The 14,139-nt window shown below is 33.8% G+C and overlaps 1 protein-coding gene across 1 annotated transcript in view; it reads left to right on the forward strand.

Moving 5' to 3' along the window:
* Positions 1–14,139, forward strand: part of Sec61alpha (SEC61 translocon subunit alpha) — a 151,639-nt gene that overhangs the window by 48,294 nt on the left and 89,206 nt on the right. The window contains exons 5-7 of the mRNA XM_090410578.1: positions 10,791–10,900; positions 11,002–11,155; positions 11,394–11,554. Of these exons, the coding sequence (XP_090266704.1) occupies positions 10,791–10,900; positions 11,002–11,155; positions 11,394–11,554 (425 nt within the window). The remainder of the gene's footprint in view (positions 1–10,790; positions 10,901–11,001; positions 11,156–11,393; positions 11,555–14,139) is intronic.

Raw genomic sequence — 14,139 nt, forward strand, 5'->3', positions numbered from 1 at the left:
ATAATCTTTTGGTCCTTGTTGGGGATCTAAATAGCAGAGTAGGAAATAATTGTCAGACATACAAAAATATTTTGGGAAAATCTGGAGAAAAGAACAAAGCTAATAATAATGGCAAATATCTGTTGGATTTCTGCTCAGAACATGGATTAGTTATTATTAACACACTGTTCTAACATAAAAATGTGCACAATTTCACATGGAGGGAAGAGGCAAGGAATAAGAAAAGTGTCATTGACTATGTTATTGTTGATAGGGATGTTTTCTCACTGGTGCAGGACACTAGAGTGTACAGAGGATTTGAAGTTGGAAGTAATCACCATTTAGTCTTGAACAGGATAAAATTGAATTTCATATTGAAAAGAAGAACATGTAAGAAAGTTTTAAAGCGAATAAAAGTTGAGCAGCTCTCAGATGTGAATTGTAGACTAAAATACACAAAGATTATTGAAGAAAAAACGAAAGAGTTTGAGAACAGTAATCAAACCTTGGAGATTCAGTGGCAAACTCTGAAGAAAACATTGATTGATTCTGCCAGAGAGGCATGTGGTGAGGTTGTCTGCAAGGATAAAAAAATCAGAACTCCCTGGTGGACACAGGAAGTTAAAGAGGCAGTGAAGGAAAAGAAGCAGCATATCAAAAGTTCCTGTCAAATAAGTCAGCTTGTGCTCTTAGAGAATACAGAGACAAATGCAAAAATGCTAAACACTGTGTAAAACTAGCTAAACAAAAGTCATTATTATTATTATTTACATAAATGATACACAGTCAAAACAAGATTTAAACTATATTATTTAAACAACAATTTGACTGGTGATGCAGAACAATTCGGATTCTACCCAAGAATCTAAGAATAGTCTGTCGGATAGCGTTGTAAAATATGGACTGTTCCAAGTAATGCTGTTTTTTGTAGGTCATATGGGGGTCACTTCATTGATGTTTAATTGCTGTAAATAGTTGGATAGCTTCTTTGAAATTGCACCAAGTGCACCGATAACTATTGAGATAGCTTTAGTATGTTTAAGCCTCACCCTGCCAACTTCAATTGCCAGATCTCGATATTCAGTAACTTTTTTCCAGTTCTCCATTGTTAATGTTGTTGTTATCACTTGGTACTGCGATATCGATAATCAAAACCTGTCGATGTTTGATAATTGTGATGTCAGGTCTCTTGTGTTCCAAATGCCAATTAGTTTGTATTCGAAAGTCCCAGAGAATTTTTGCTGTTTCATTGTCTAGTACTGTCTCTATTTTATGCTGCTACCAGTTATCAGATGCACTGATTAGATGTTCTACAGTCTCATCTTTCTGATCGCATAATCTGCATTTGCTGTTATTATTGATGTTCAAGATTTTTGCTTTTATTGCATTAGTTGGGATACCCTGATGGGCAGGTTGCGTCATCCCACGTAACGAGTCACATGTTTCTAGTCACTAAAAATTGGAAGAATATGATGCTCCCAAGTCAGTGCAACTTTATCTGGATGAAATGGCTGCAAGAAAAGATCTGAGGGAGTTTGAAAAAGGCATTTTGATAGGATGTCATGTTGCAGCCCTGTCTGTTCAGCAAATTGTTGAAAAGACTTGGGCCATCCCAAGTCAACAATCAGTGATATCATACCAAGATGGAAATGCAAGGAGTCAACTGTAAGTGCTACCCGCAGCGCACGACCCGCCACACTCACTGAAAATGAGAGGAAGGTGCTATGAAGGATAATATGCAAAAACCACCATTCATCAGCCAACACATTGAATCGGAGTTCTTGGCATCAACTGGAACTTAAATTTGCTCGAGAACATTCAGAACAGAGGCTCACAACATGGGTTTCACTGGTAGGACCACAATATGGAAGCCCCACGTTACCTGAACCAACATGCAGCATCTTTTTTGAGTGGTGCAAAGAGCATGTATGTAGTGAGATGTGGAAGCTTGGAAAGCAGTGTTATGGAGCGACAAATCACGCTAGACCCTCTACTGAGTAGATGAATGGGTGTGCCAGATGCCTAGTGAACATCTCTTACCAGCGTGCATAACCCAAACTATGAAATTCGGAGGTGGTGGTGTGTGATGGTATGATCCTGTTTTGGCCTTAGATCTCTGTTTGTGTTTTGCTATGAACATTGAATTCAGAGGTATCTGAACATTTATGAAAATGCAGTGCTCCTACTTTGGAGTATTTCTATGGAACTTAGCATTGTCTCTTTCAGGCAGGACAATGCTATGTAACTGCATGGTTTGTGGACATGAATGTCACCACACTTGACTGGACTTCACACAGTCCTGAAATCATCCCTATTGAACATGTGTGGAATGAACGTGGGAGGAATTATTAATGCCAGCTCTGATGAACATTTGCCGTGGAAATATTTATAGAAGATGCATGCAATAGATACTAAACACCTGTGGTCAATTGGTTGGAGTGAGTGGTAAGAGACGTCATTAATCAATTATATTAATTATCAAAATTGATATATAATATATATTTATGCGTGTGTGGGTATTTCACTTTCTTTCCTAATTCAATGGTTTCTTTCTTTTCACCACTAGAAGAATCACATTTTAGCTTACTGGCCATTATCACAAAGAAATGATCATTAAAAAATATATATATCGCAAATGAAAAGATTTTATCATACAGCAGATGAAATTGTAGTCATTAAACTTCATTGCCAAGTATCCAAAGTCAAATTATTTGTCATGAGCAGGAACAAATTGTCTTGTGTTGTACTTGACCTTAGTGTGGGCATTCCACAGATTGTGGCATTTGCTTCCATCGAAGCTAAAACTGTATGTATGAATGGTCTCTCTCTTCCAAAAGTTTGAGATTTTCATTTTATGTAAATATCAAAAATGTTTTTTTTTTTTTTTTTTTTAATAAATAGTATTTCTCTAGTATGCAGAAACTGTTTTAATGTGTAAACTGATTAGAGTTATTTTAATATGGCTCCCTCACATGAAAGGTTATTTTGCAAACCTATAGTACATTTGTACTGTGGGTGGGATAGGGATTTTTTTTATATATATACAGGTATCCCTTGATATGTGCGGTTTTGATTAGTGCACAAAAAATTATTGTGACCATAAACTTGATATATGCAGTATCAAATCTGATTAGTGCGGCCCAAAAAGTTTGAAAACAAGCAAAGTGTTAGACTTGGTCAATGAAACTGATCAGATCACGTGGTATGAGTTGTACTCCAACGTTAGTAACTCACTCTTGGCCTCAGTGTCAGTGCTTCAATTTATCAGCAGAGCGTGGCGTATATGTGTATGTATTACAGTGTATGCTTACGGCCTATCCGCATATCACGTAATTTTCAAATTATATAAAGCGTTACCCTTCGTAACCATGGCCTTGAAAAAGAGTAATAAACAAAAACTTATTACTTTGGATACTAAAATTGACATTATTAAAAGGTTTGATAATGGAGAAAGCAAAGCAAACATCAGAAGAGCTCTAGGCTTTGGTGAATCAACTATACGAGCCATTTTAAATAAAGCGACTGAGTACCGCAAACAAGGCAAAGTGGCATCTGCATCTTTGAGTAAGCAGTGTACTAGGAATAGAAGCCCATTAATGATTAAAATGGAAGATTTACTATTTCTTTGGCTAGAAGATTGTAATCAGAAGCGTATTCCCATCGACAGCAGTAATCTTAGACTGAAGGCTTTAAGCCTTTTTTCTACACTAAAGAAAGCAAATATCAAGATGTGACTGCAACATTTTCTGCAAGCAAAGGCTGGTTTGAAAATTTCAAATCTCAATCCGGAATGAAAAATGTAAAATTAACAGGCGAAGCAGCAAGTGCTGATAAAGATGTTGCAGCCAGATATCCAGCTGAATTAAAGAAAATAATTGAAGTAAATGGGCATGACAAATCAAATATTCAATGTAGACGAAACTGGCCTCTTTTGGAAGAAAATGCCAACAAAAACATTTTTAGCAAGGAAAGAACAAACCACACCTGTTTATGAAGCATCCAAAGATCGCTTAACACTTTTACTTGGAGGTAATGCCGAAGGTGATTTCAAATTAAAGCCAATGCTAATTTATCGAACAATGAACCCAAGGGGTTTTTAAAGGCTGTAACAAACAATCCCTTCCAGTAATATGGGAATCAAATAAAAAGGCATGGCTTACCAAACAGTTGTTTGAAGAATGGTTCACTTCACATTTTTGTCCCGCAGTTGAAAAATACTGCAATTGAAATAATTTAGCTTTCAAAGTTCTTTTAGTATTGAATAATGCCCCTGGACATCCCACCTCACTTAATGATTTAAATAGTAATGTGCAGGTTGCATTTTTACCACCGAATATGACATCTTTGATACAGCCTGTGTACCAGGGAGTCATTTCTGCATTCAAGGCTTACTATATTAGAAGAACTTTCGCCCAGGAAATTCTAGCTACAATTGGAGATGATTGAATCACTCTAGAGGAATTTTGGAAAAAATACGATATTGAACAAGCAGTTATAAACATTCAGTCTTGGGAAGAAGTGATAGCCAGCTGTATGAGAGCAGTCTAGAAGAATCTTTTGCCTGAATCTGCAAATAATTTTGGTAGTTCTATTAATCCCGGCAACGAAGTTATCGATAATATTGTTTTGATTGGAAGTGCTCTTGGCTTTGAGAATGTCGATTCAGAAAATATTCAGGAATTATTGGAATCACATTCGAAAGACCTAAGGAATCGAACAGCAACAGGCTTACGAAGATGAAACTGAAGAAATGGAAGATGTATCTAAAGAAATCACTATCAAAGAACTTGAAGAATTGTTTAGGACAATTGAGAAGGCAAAATAACTTATACTAGAGATAGATCCAAATGTAGAGAGAAGCATGAACATTAGTCACGGTTTAGATAAACAAATTGATTGTTATTGCAAAATCGTGGTGGAGAAAAAAAAAGCTACCACTGTTCAATTTACGTTAGATAAGTTTTTTTTATAAAAAATAAATATTTAAATAAGTTTTTATGTAACAAATATGTATAAATAAAATATATACACTAGTAGCCAAAATTGTGGAAACCTTTTGGAAAAAGTGTATTTCTGAGGTTTGATGGCTCATAACACCACTTTTTTTTGAGTAATACCATAAAATTACATATCAATTGAAAGATAATTTAATCAAGAATGTAATGCAATAACTTTTATGAAGGAATTTTTATTAGAACAGCAGTTATAAAGAAGAAAAGTGAAACACAGAAAAAATGAGATATACAAAAATTCTCACAATGTGAGTTAATACTTAGTTGGGTAACCTTTAGCGTTAATTATGGCCTTATAATACCTTCCCATGGAGTGAACCAAGTTTTTTAGTTCTGCAGCTGTTATAATGTGAAACCAAGATTGAATTATTGCTTCTATTAATTGGGTTTTATTGGTGGATTGCTTCTGACTAACAAGTTTCTTTAGTCGGCTCCATAGATTTTCGATTGGGTTAAGGTCTGGGCTATTCCCAGGCCATTCCAGCAGTGGAATATAATTATCTTGAAACAACTTTTTGCACACAGCAGCAACATGACATGGAGCTGAATCCTGTTGAAATATAAATGCTTCATTATCTTGGAAAAGATCACATGTGGAAGGCTTCAGTTTGGGCTCAAGTATTTCATTTATGTATTTTTGGGCATTTATATTCCCATTAATCACACAAATTCTGCCCACACCTTTTGATGTCTTACAACCCCAGATCATAACACTAAGTGGGTGTTTCACGGTAGGTGTAATGCAATCAGGATGCAAATCTTCTCCGATTCTTCTCCTTACGTATTTTATGCCATCACTACCAAACAGGGAGATTTTGGTCTCATCACTCCAAATAACATTGTCCCATTGTTCTGCTGTCCAGTTAACATGGGTTTTAGTGCAGTTTAATCTTTTCAATCTTTGTTTGAGAGATAAAAATGGCTTTTTTTGTGGAATTCTAGCATTTATACCAAATTCCTGCAGTCTGCGCCGAACAGTCCTTGCACTCAACTTCACATTGTATTGCGCCATTTCATCTTGTATACACCCAGATGATTTTCTTCTGTCACGTAGGCACCGTCTCTCAATTCTTCTATCATCACTTGCTGTTGTGCACCTTTACCAATCTGGTTTTGTAGTGACTGAGTCTCCTTATACACCTCTTCAAAAATTTAGAAATGCCACCTTTGGTTAAGTTTCCACCAATTTTTCTTCTAATTTCTTCATAACTGTAGCCTTGTTCACTTAATAGTACTATTTTACATCGCTTTCTGGGTGACCAGTCAACTCTTTGCACCATTTCTTTAATTTTATTACATTTGACAAGCTCACTAAATGAAAGAACACAAAAAAAAAAAACCAACCAACTTGATAGCAATCACATAACACTGACAAATGTCCTCCTCTCAGCTCCAATACATGACATCAATAGCTGAATCCTACTGTGACTTTATTGACTCATTGCCCCAAAACAAAATGACACTTGATTGGCTGTCTAAACATTCATTCTCATTGGCTACATTCGAATGAAAGAAAGCTATTTCATATCAACCTAAGCAAGTTGTGCTTTTTTTTTCTGGTTATTTGACTATAACTTTTCATAGAATACAGATAATTGAACAAACTTTGTTGCATTACATTCTTGAATAAATTATCTTTCCATTGATATATAATTTTATGGTATTACACCAAAAAAAAAAAGTGGTGTTATGGGCCATCAAACCTCAAAAATACACATTTTCCAAATGGTTTCCACAATTTTGGCCACTAATGTAAATACATGTCACTTTAAAAAATAAATGATGTTTAAATGTTTATATTTTGCAGGATTCATTATAATTATTCCGTTTAATTCTTAACATTGAATAATGCGGTTTTGATATATGCCGTGTCCATCGAGGATTAATTAACCACATATATCAAGGGATACCTCTATTTTTATTTCTTAGACTGAAAACCCTGTTCTAGAGACCAAATGTGAAACTTTTTAAACCACTTAAGGCCTCCATTAAGTGGGACAGGGGTCTCACACTGGACAGTGAAATTCATCTCCCACCTGAAGGCAATCACAAATATCTGTGCACATGGTGGGATTCAAACCCACAGTCGTTTGGTCATGGATTTGAATCCCACAATCAAATCAGGTTTTTTTTTTGAGCAGATATATTAGCCAATCGAGTGATTAGTATATATTCATTGGCTTCTAACTTGCTAATTTACCTTGTATTCTTTGCATTGCTTGCTGTTGTTTCCACACACTGTTGGTGTACTGTTAATATCAGCACAGAAATATTTGCGCTTTTATTAAAATTTATTGCTATGGTTATAATGTTTTTTCATTGTTTAATTATTTGCAATGAAAATAATGAGTGAGCCAGTAATTTATTATAATCTGAATGTTAAAAAAGTTATTTGTGTCCTAAAGAGTATACCCTCAAACTTGCAGTTAGTTGATTTCTTCGGACTTCATAGAAATGACATGCACATACACACAACAGTTTTTCTTTAAGTTCTTGGATTTCCTTTAACTTCAAACTCTCAAGATTGTCAGTTTTTATTTTTATTTATTTTTTAATTGATCATGCTTCCCAGTACATTTATCTTTAGGTGGATCAGCAAGCTATATTCATTTAAATATTTGTTGATTATCACTGACTCAAATTTTGTGTACCATAAAACACACTGAGTTTTTTCCATTGGATATAGAATAAGATAGGATGCATGTACATAACCCTCTAAGTAGCTGAACAACTGCTTTAGTTCAGATAGTTCTCAAGAATTAATTTGAGAAATATTTGCATTTAAAATATTGGCATTCTTTTTAGGAAAATATACAAAATATGAAGCCTACCATCTGTAGATAGCCAATGTATCTAACTAGAACTACATAGTATTGCTGTTAATGTATCATTAATCATAACTCTGCAAGTAAACTTCTGCTCTGATAATTGAATGATGTGAATGGATATTATAATTAGAAATATATACACTTTAACACAAGAATAATGTTTAATTTGCCAAATATTTCGGTCTGAATATTACAGACCATCTTCAGTGGCTACATAGGAATAGTTTTAAAAAACAAAGTGGAATACGAACAATTGATCTTTCACACATAGAACGAGCCGCGTGATGTCATATCGCTAAGTATTAGAAGAGTAAACATTTTTAAAGTCATAATTAAAGATATTAATTCAGAAATTCATATAATAATCTTAAATAACATTAGACTAATATAGGAAAGTTACAAAAAAAAAAAAATTTATGTGTTATCCTGATTAAACTTTCCCAAATTTTTGATATAGATATACAGGCATTATGATTCAAGTTAGGACATTGAAGTAAGGTCTCCACACTTTCTTTAAATAAACATTCAAATTTGATACACGCCAGGTAGAGACAAGGTTGAGCGTTTATCTTTAGATGAAGGAAAATAGGTGGATAATTTGTTAATAGGAGTATAAGTGGCTGTTAAATCATATTTCTTCAGAATTCTTGAAATTGGTTCTGAAATCCCAGAAATGTAAGGAATTGGAATTCGGCATATTGAATCTTTGTTGTTCTGTGTTGGATTGTAAGAATCGAAAAGATGTTGTGTGCTCTTTTTGGAGAAGCCATTTAGTTTCATGTGATGTTTGATAGTCAAGAGTTCTTCCTGTAATAAATGAGAAGTTGAACAGTTAGTTTTGGCTTGTCGGATTAAACATTTTATGATTCCTGTTTTTTGACAAGGATGATGAGCAGATTCTTTGAGAATATAACGACCTGTTAAAGTTGGTTTTCTGTAAACTGTTGTTGTAAGAATACCAGAAGGTGAACGGATGAGAAGGACGTCTAAAAAAGAGAACTTGTTGTCTTTTTCAATCTCCATGGTAAACTTTATACGAGGATGTAAGGAATTGATACTGCTTAAAAAGGAAGGTAAGGAGTCTCTGTTGTGAGGCCATACAGCAAAGATGTCGTCTATATATCTAACCCAAAAGGATGGGTGAGGGAATATAGATGAGAACAAGACATCTTCTAGATGTTCTAAATAAAAGTTGGCAAGAGTAGGAGAAAGTGGACTTCCCATGGCTGTTCCTTCCACTTGGTTGTAAAATTTGTTTTGATAAGAAATATCCAGAATGTATTACGAAATCAAAATCCTTAAAAAGGAGTATCATTGATCCTCCTTTTTAAGCAGTATCAATTCCTTACATCCTCGTATAAAATTTACCATGGAGATTGAAAAAGACAACAAGTTATCTTTTTTAGATGTCCTTCTCATCCGTTCACCTTCTGGTATTCTTACAACAACAGTTTACAGAAAACCAACTTTAACAGGTTGTTATATTCTCAAAGAATCTGCTCATCATCCTTGTCAAAAAACAGGAATCATAAAATGTTTAATCCGACGAGCCAAAACTAACGGTTCAACTTCTCATTTATTACAGGAAGAACTCTCGACTATCAAACATCACATGAAACTAAATGGCTTCTCCAAAAAGAGTACACAACATCTTTTCGATTCTTACAATCCAACACAGAACAGCAAAGATTCACTACACCGAATTCCAATTCCTTACATTTTCGGGATTTCAGAACCAATTTTAAGAATTCTGAAGAAATATGATTTAACAGCCACTTATACTCCTATTAACAAATTATCCACCTATTTTCCTTCATCTAAAGATAAACACTCAACCTTGTCTTTACCTGGTGTGTATCAAGTTCCTTGTAATTGTAATCTTTCCTACTTTGGACAAACTGGATGTTCTATAGAAAAAAGAATTCAAGAGCATCAGTCATCAATTCAACACAACAAACCTGAGAAATCTGGATTAGCTCAGCATGGATTAGAAACAAGCCACAACCTCCTTTGGTCCAAGACTCTCCTCCTACACAGATGTCACTTCAAATTTGAACGTTTATTTAAAGAAAGTGTGGAGACCTTACTTCAACGTCCTAACTTGAATCGTAATGACTGTATATCTATATCAAAAATTTGGGAAAGTTTAATCAGGATAACACAAATTTTTTTTTTTTTTTTTTGTATCTTTCCTATATTAGTCTAATGTTATTTAAGATTATTATATGAATTTCTGAATTAATATCTTTAATTATGACTTTAAAAATGTTTACTCTTCTAATACTTAGCGATATGACATCACTTGGCTCGTTCTATGTGTGAATGATCAATTGTTCGTATTCCACTTTGTTTTTTAAAACTATTCCTATGTGGCCACTGAAGATGGTCTGTAATATTCAGACCGAAATATTTGGCAAATTAAACATTATTCTTGTGTTAACGTGTAGATATTTCTAATCATTATGTCACAAGTATCGTTAAAAAATCAAAAATCAATGGATACTATAAGAAGGTAAAAATACTAAAATATTATAGGAAAGCCATTATTGCTACAGAGTGGAGATCTGATTTCTTTAGTGGAGTGAGAGACTGATGGTAAAGACTGATTTAAACATTTTTTTTACCAGCTGTTGATCATTTAGAAGACTGTCTCAGTTAGCCAAATTTCTTGCTATTCAAATCATATTCATTCAACCTATTTTATTAACTGGTTGCTAAATTTATGCATTGTCACTGTTTGGTCTTTATTTTTTGTACCATTCAAGAATTTGCTTGTCACATTACTTGATTTTCATATGCTTGTTTCAAAATTTAATGCTGTTTATTCTAAATAATGATTGCTCATTCTTTGATGTTACTGTACAGCACTCAGACATTCGTTACTTAGTTTCATGTAGTAGGGATTAATAAGGTATCAAAAAAAGATGAACTGAGTTTTTAAAATTATTTATTTTGTACATGTGTTTTTCAGTATTTGGAATGGTGATTACTATTGGACAAGCCATAGTTTATGTTATGACAGGCATGTATGGAGATCCTGCAGATATTGGAGCTGGAGTATGTTTGTTAATTATTATTCAGGTAAATATTAAGAACATTTAAATATAATTGATATATATTTGTACATGCTTTGCATTAAAATTTAGAATACTAAAAACTAGAAACTGAAATTACTTTTCTAGCTGTTTGTAGCTGGCCTAATAGTCCTGCTGTTGGATGAGTTATTGCAGAAAGGTTATGGTTTAGGATCAGGAATTTCTCTCTTTATTGCCACGAATATTTGCGAAACCATTGTTTGGAAAGCTTTTAGTCCTGCCACTGTTAACACTGGTAGAGGCAAGTATTTTTATTTTTTTAAAAATGTATATCTGTTATGCTAGTAGCCTTAGATTATTGCAAGCCATTTTCTATACATTAGGCATTACTTGTGGGATGGGGGGGAGGGTGATTTGATTAACTTGGAATAATTCTTTTTATTTAATTTTTATTTTCATATTGGTTTATTTCTCATTTTTATTTATAAATACAGTTAGCTAAAATGTTTTATGTGAGGGGGAAAAAAATTGTTTTCCAGGCACTGAATTTGAAGGTGCTATTATTGCCCTTTTCCATCTTCTTGCCACAAGACAAGACAAAGTGCGTGCTCTGAGAGAGGCTTTCTATCGTCAAAACTTGCCCAATCTCATGAATCTGTTAGCAACAGTTCTTGTGTTTGCTATTGTCATATATTTTCAGGTAATAAAGAAATCCTAGTGTTCTTTTTTAAAAAAATTGTTTTAACTAATATATATATATATATATATATAGATTATATTTAACCAGCAAAAGAAATTAATTTACATAATATATCAGAAATAGGCTTACAGCTTTTCACATCTATAATCGTGGAAACATTGCAATCGGACTAGCCGTGCAAGGGACTAACCTGAAAGAATAGTGAGGCAGTAAAATTTGTAAAGGATTTTGATAAAGTTCAAGATAAAATATTTTTGCAGGGAAGCTGAACAATTGTGATTATGCTTCTCTTTGTAGTAGTCATTTTGAGTATTCATTAGTTTAGGATGGTAACATATGGTGAAAGAGAAGATTTTTGTTTTCTTTTGTTTAAAAAATCAGTCTATAATAAGGACTTCATTTGATAGGGAGAAAAAAAAACTCAAAAATTTACGTGTATATAAGTAATGTTACTAAAACATTTAGTTTAATTAACAAGCAAGATATGTGAAATAGCGCATACTTGTACAAATAAATAATTATGCTGCAGAGAAATGTTTGCAATATTCTTTATTTAAAAAAAACAAAAAAGATTTTTATTTAATTCCACTAGAGCTTTACTTACACTAAGCTATTCTAGACTGATATAGCTGTAGCTTAAGGTTTGGACTAGATTATTCAGGTTACTTAGCATGGAACTTTATTAGGTACTATAATCTAACGTATAAATGCTGTCTTGATAATATATTATTGTTACAATTCTGAAATTACAACAGCACAGTAGAAGAGTAAATCATGTTAAAGAGCATTTTAAACAAAAAATATTTAAAAATATATTTTGAACAAAAATATTCATTCTATTAAACCCTTATTAAACTGGAACTTTTTATTGGCTTTATTAGTTGACCAGAGATTTTTGTAATATACAAGAATTGTTTACAAGTTTCATCAGCTGTTCTGTCTGGCTTCTTCAGGTCATGTGTAACGGTACAAGGATCTAATGTTTGCTAGTAAAAAAGAAGAATGGAGTAACACAGTCAAATAAATTAAACTGGTGTGTAACATCATAAGCATGGAACATGGTGTATCAGTCTTTGTTTATTGAGTGTGTTATATAGTTTTTATCGAAATGAAATTCTGGTAAGCGGAGCAAACTTATTAAGCTTTTCCAGATGTCTTTCAGAATCATTCCTTGATTTTTGTTTAGATTTTCTCCAGAGCAGAATACAACAGCGGCTTCTCTGAAGTTTCTATCGAAAATCCTCTTCTGTATAGGGCATGGAGCTTTTATCCCAATCGATGGTGTGGTTAGAGATCGACAAGTGATGGGATAATCTTGAAGTATCTGTCCTGTTGTTGTTCACGTCCCCTACATGTTTTTTTGAATTTCCAGGTTTCTTGATGTTTGCCCTATGTAATTTAATCCACAGGAACATGGAATGTTGTATACACCGGCCGGCGTATTTGAAGAAGACATTAATGTCCTTTGGCAATCTTAAAATATGGCATATTGTCTTGACAGGTTTTGAGAACAACTCTGACATTGAAAGACTTATGGAGTTTGGCAATTTTTGTTGACACTGAGCCTGTATAAGGGATGACGATGGATGATGTATATTGTGTGACAATAGGTTGCTGCTGTGGAGGGTTTCTATGAAGAATCTTTTTGATTATATTTCTTCGGTTATCGTTGTTTACTAGGGTCTGAGATATAAGAGTGAGTTCATCAATATCTTTTTCTTCTGAGATAATGTTGGTCGCTCTATTTTTAAGCATATGTATTATGCTGAGTTTTTGTGCAATATGGTGAGTTGATTTGAAGTGCAGGTAACGTTCAGCGTGTGTTGGTTTTCGATAGATTGTGAGCTGGATTTGTCCATTCTCTTGTTTCTTGATTAGTGTATCTAGAAAAGGCAATTGGCTATTCTTTTCAAGCTCTAACGCGAACTGTATTTTTTGTTGGAAGGAATTTATTTTTGTAAGGAATTCAAATAAGGTTGTTTCTGTGCCTCTCCAAATTATGAAAACATCATCTACATATCTCCACCGAACCAACGGCTTTGGATTTAATTTGGAAAGGATTTCAGCTTCTAGTTTTTCCATGAACAGATCAGCTCAGGAAGTGATAAAGGACTGTCTATGGCTAAGCCATCGAGTTTTTCATAAAATGTGTCATTCACTTTGAAATAATTCGATTTGAGGCAACGACGACAAAGCTGAGCTGTGTCATGTGGATAGAGATTGTCTAGGATCTTGATAACTTGTTCAACAGGTAAATAATGAAACCACATCTAAGTTTGCGAGGATGTCTGTTTTTAAGATGGAGATCCCTTTTAATTTTTCAGTAAAATGCTTAGAATTCTTTATGAAGGAATCTGATTTTTTTTTAATATTTTCTTTCAGTAGATTGACTAGATGTTTAGCTAATAGATATGTAGGAGAATTTCTTCTGTCGACGATTGGGCGGAGCGGAACTCCAATTTTGTGCACTTTTGGGGCGTCAGTGGGCGTAGAGATTTCAGACTTTGTTCTAAGTCTGAAGACCAACTTGTCATGTTCCGTAATAGGTTATTAGTCTCTTTTTGATTTTTTAAAGTTGGATCGAA

This window comes from Typopeltis vanoorti, chromosome 20 (genome assembly GCF_054136105.1).
Source record: "Typopeltis vanoorti isolate ZY-2024b chromosome 20, IOZ_Tvanoo_1.0, whole genome shotgun sequence".
In the NCBI taxonomy this organism is placed as follows: domain Eukaryota; kingdom Metazoa; phylum Arthropoda; class Arachnida; order Uropygi; family Thelyphonidae; genus Typopeltis; species Typopeltis vanoorti.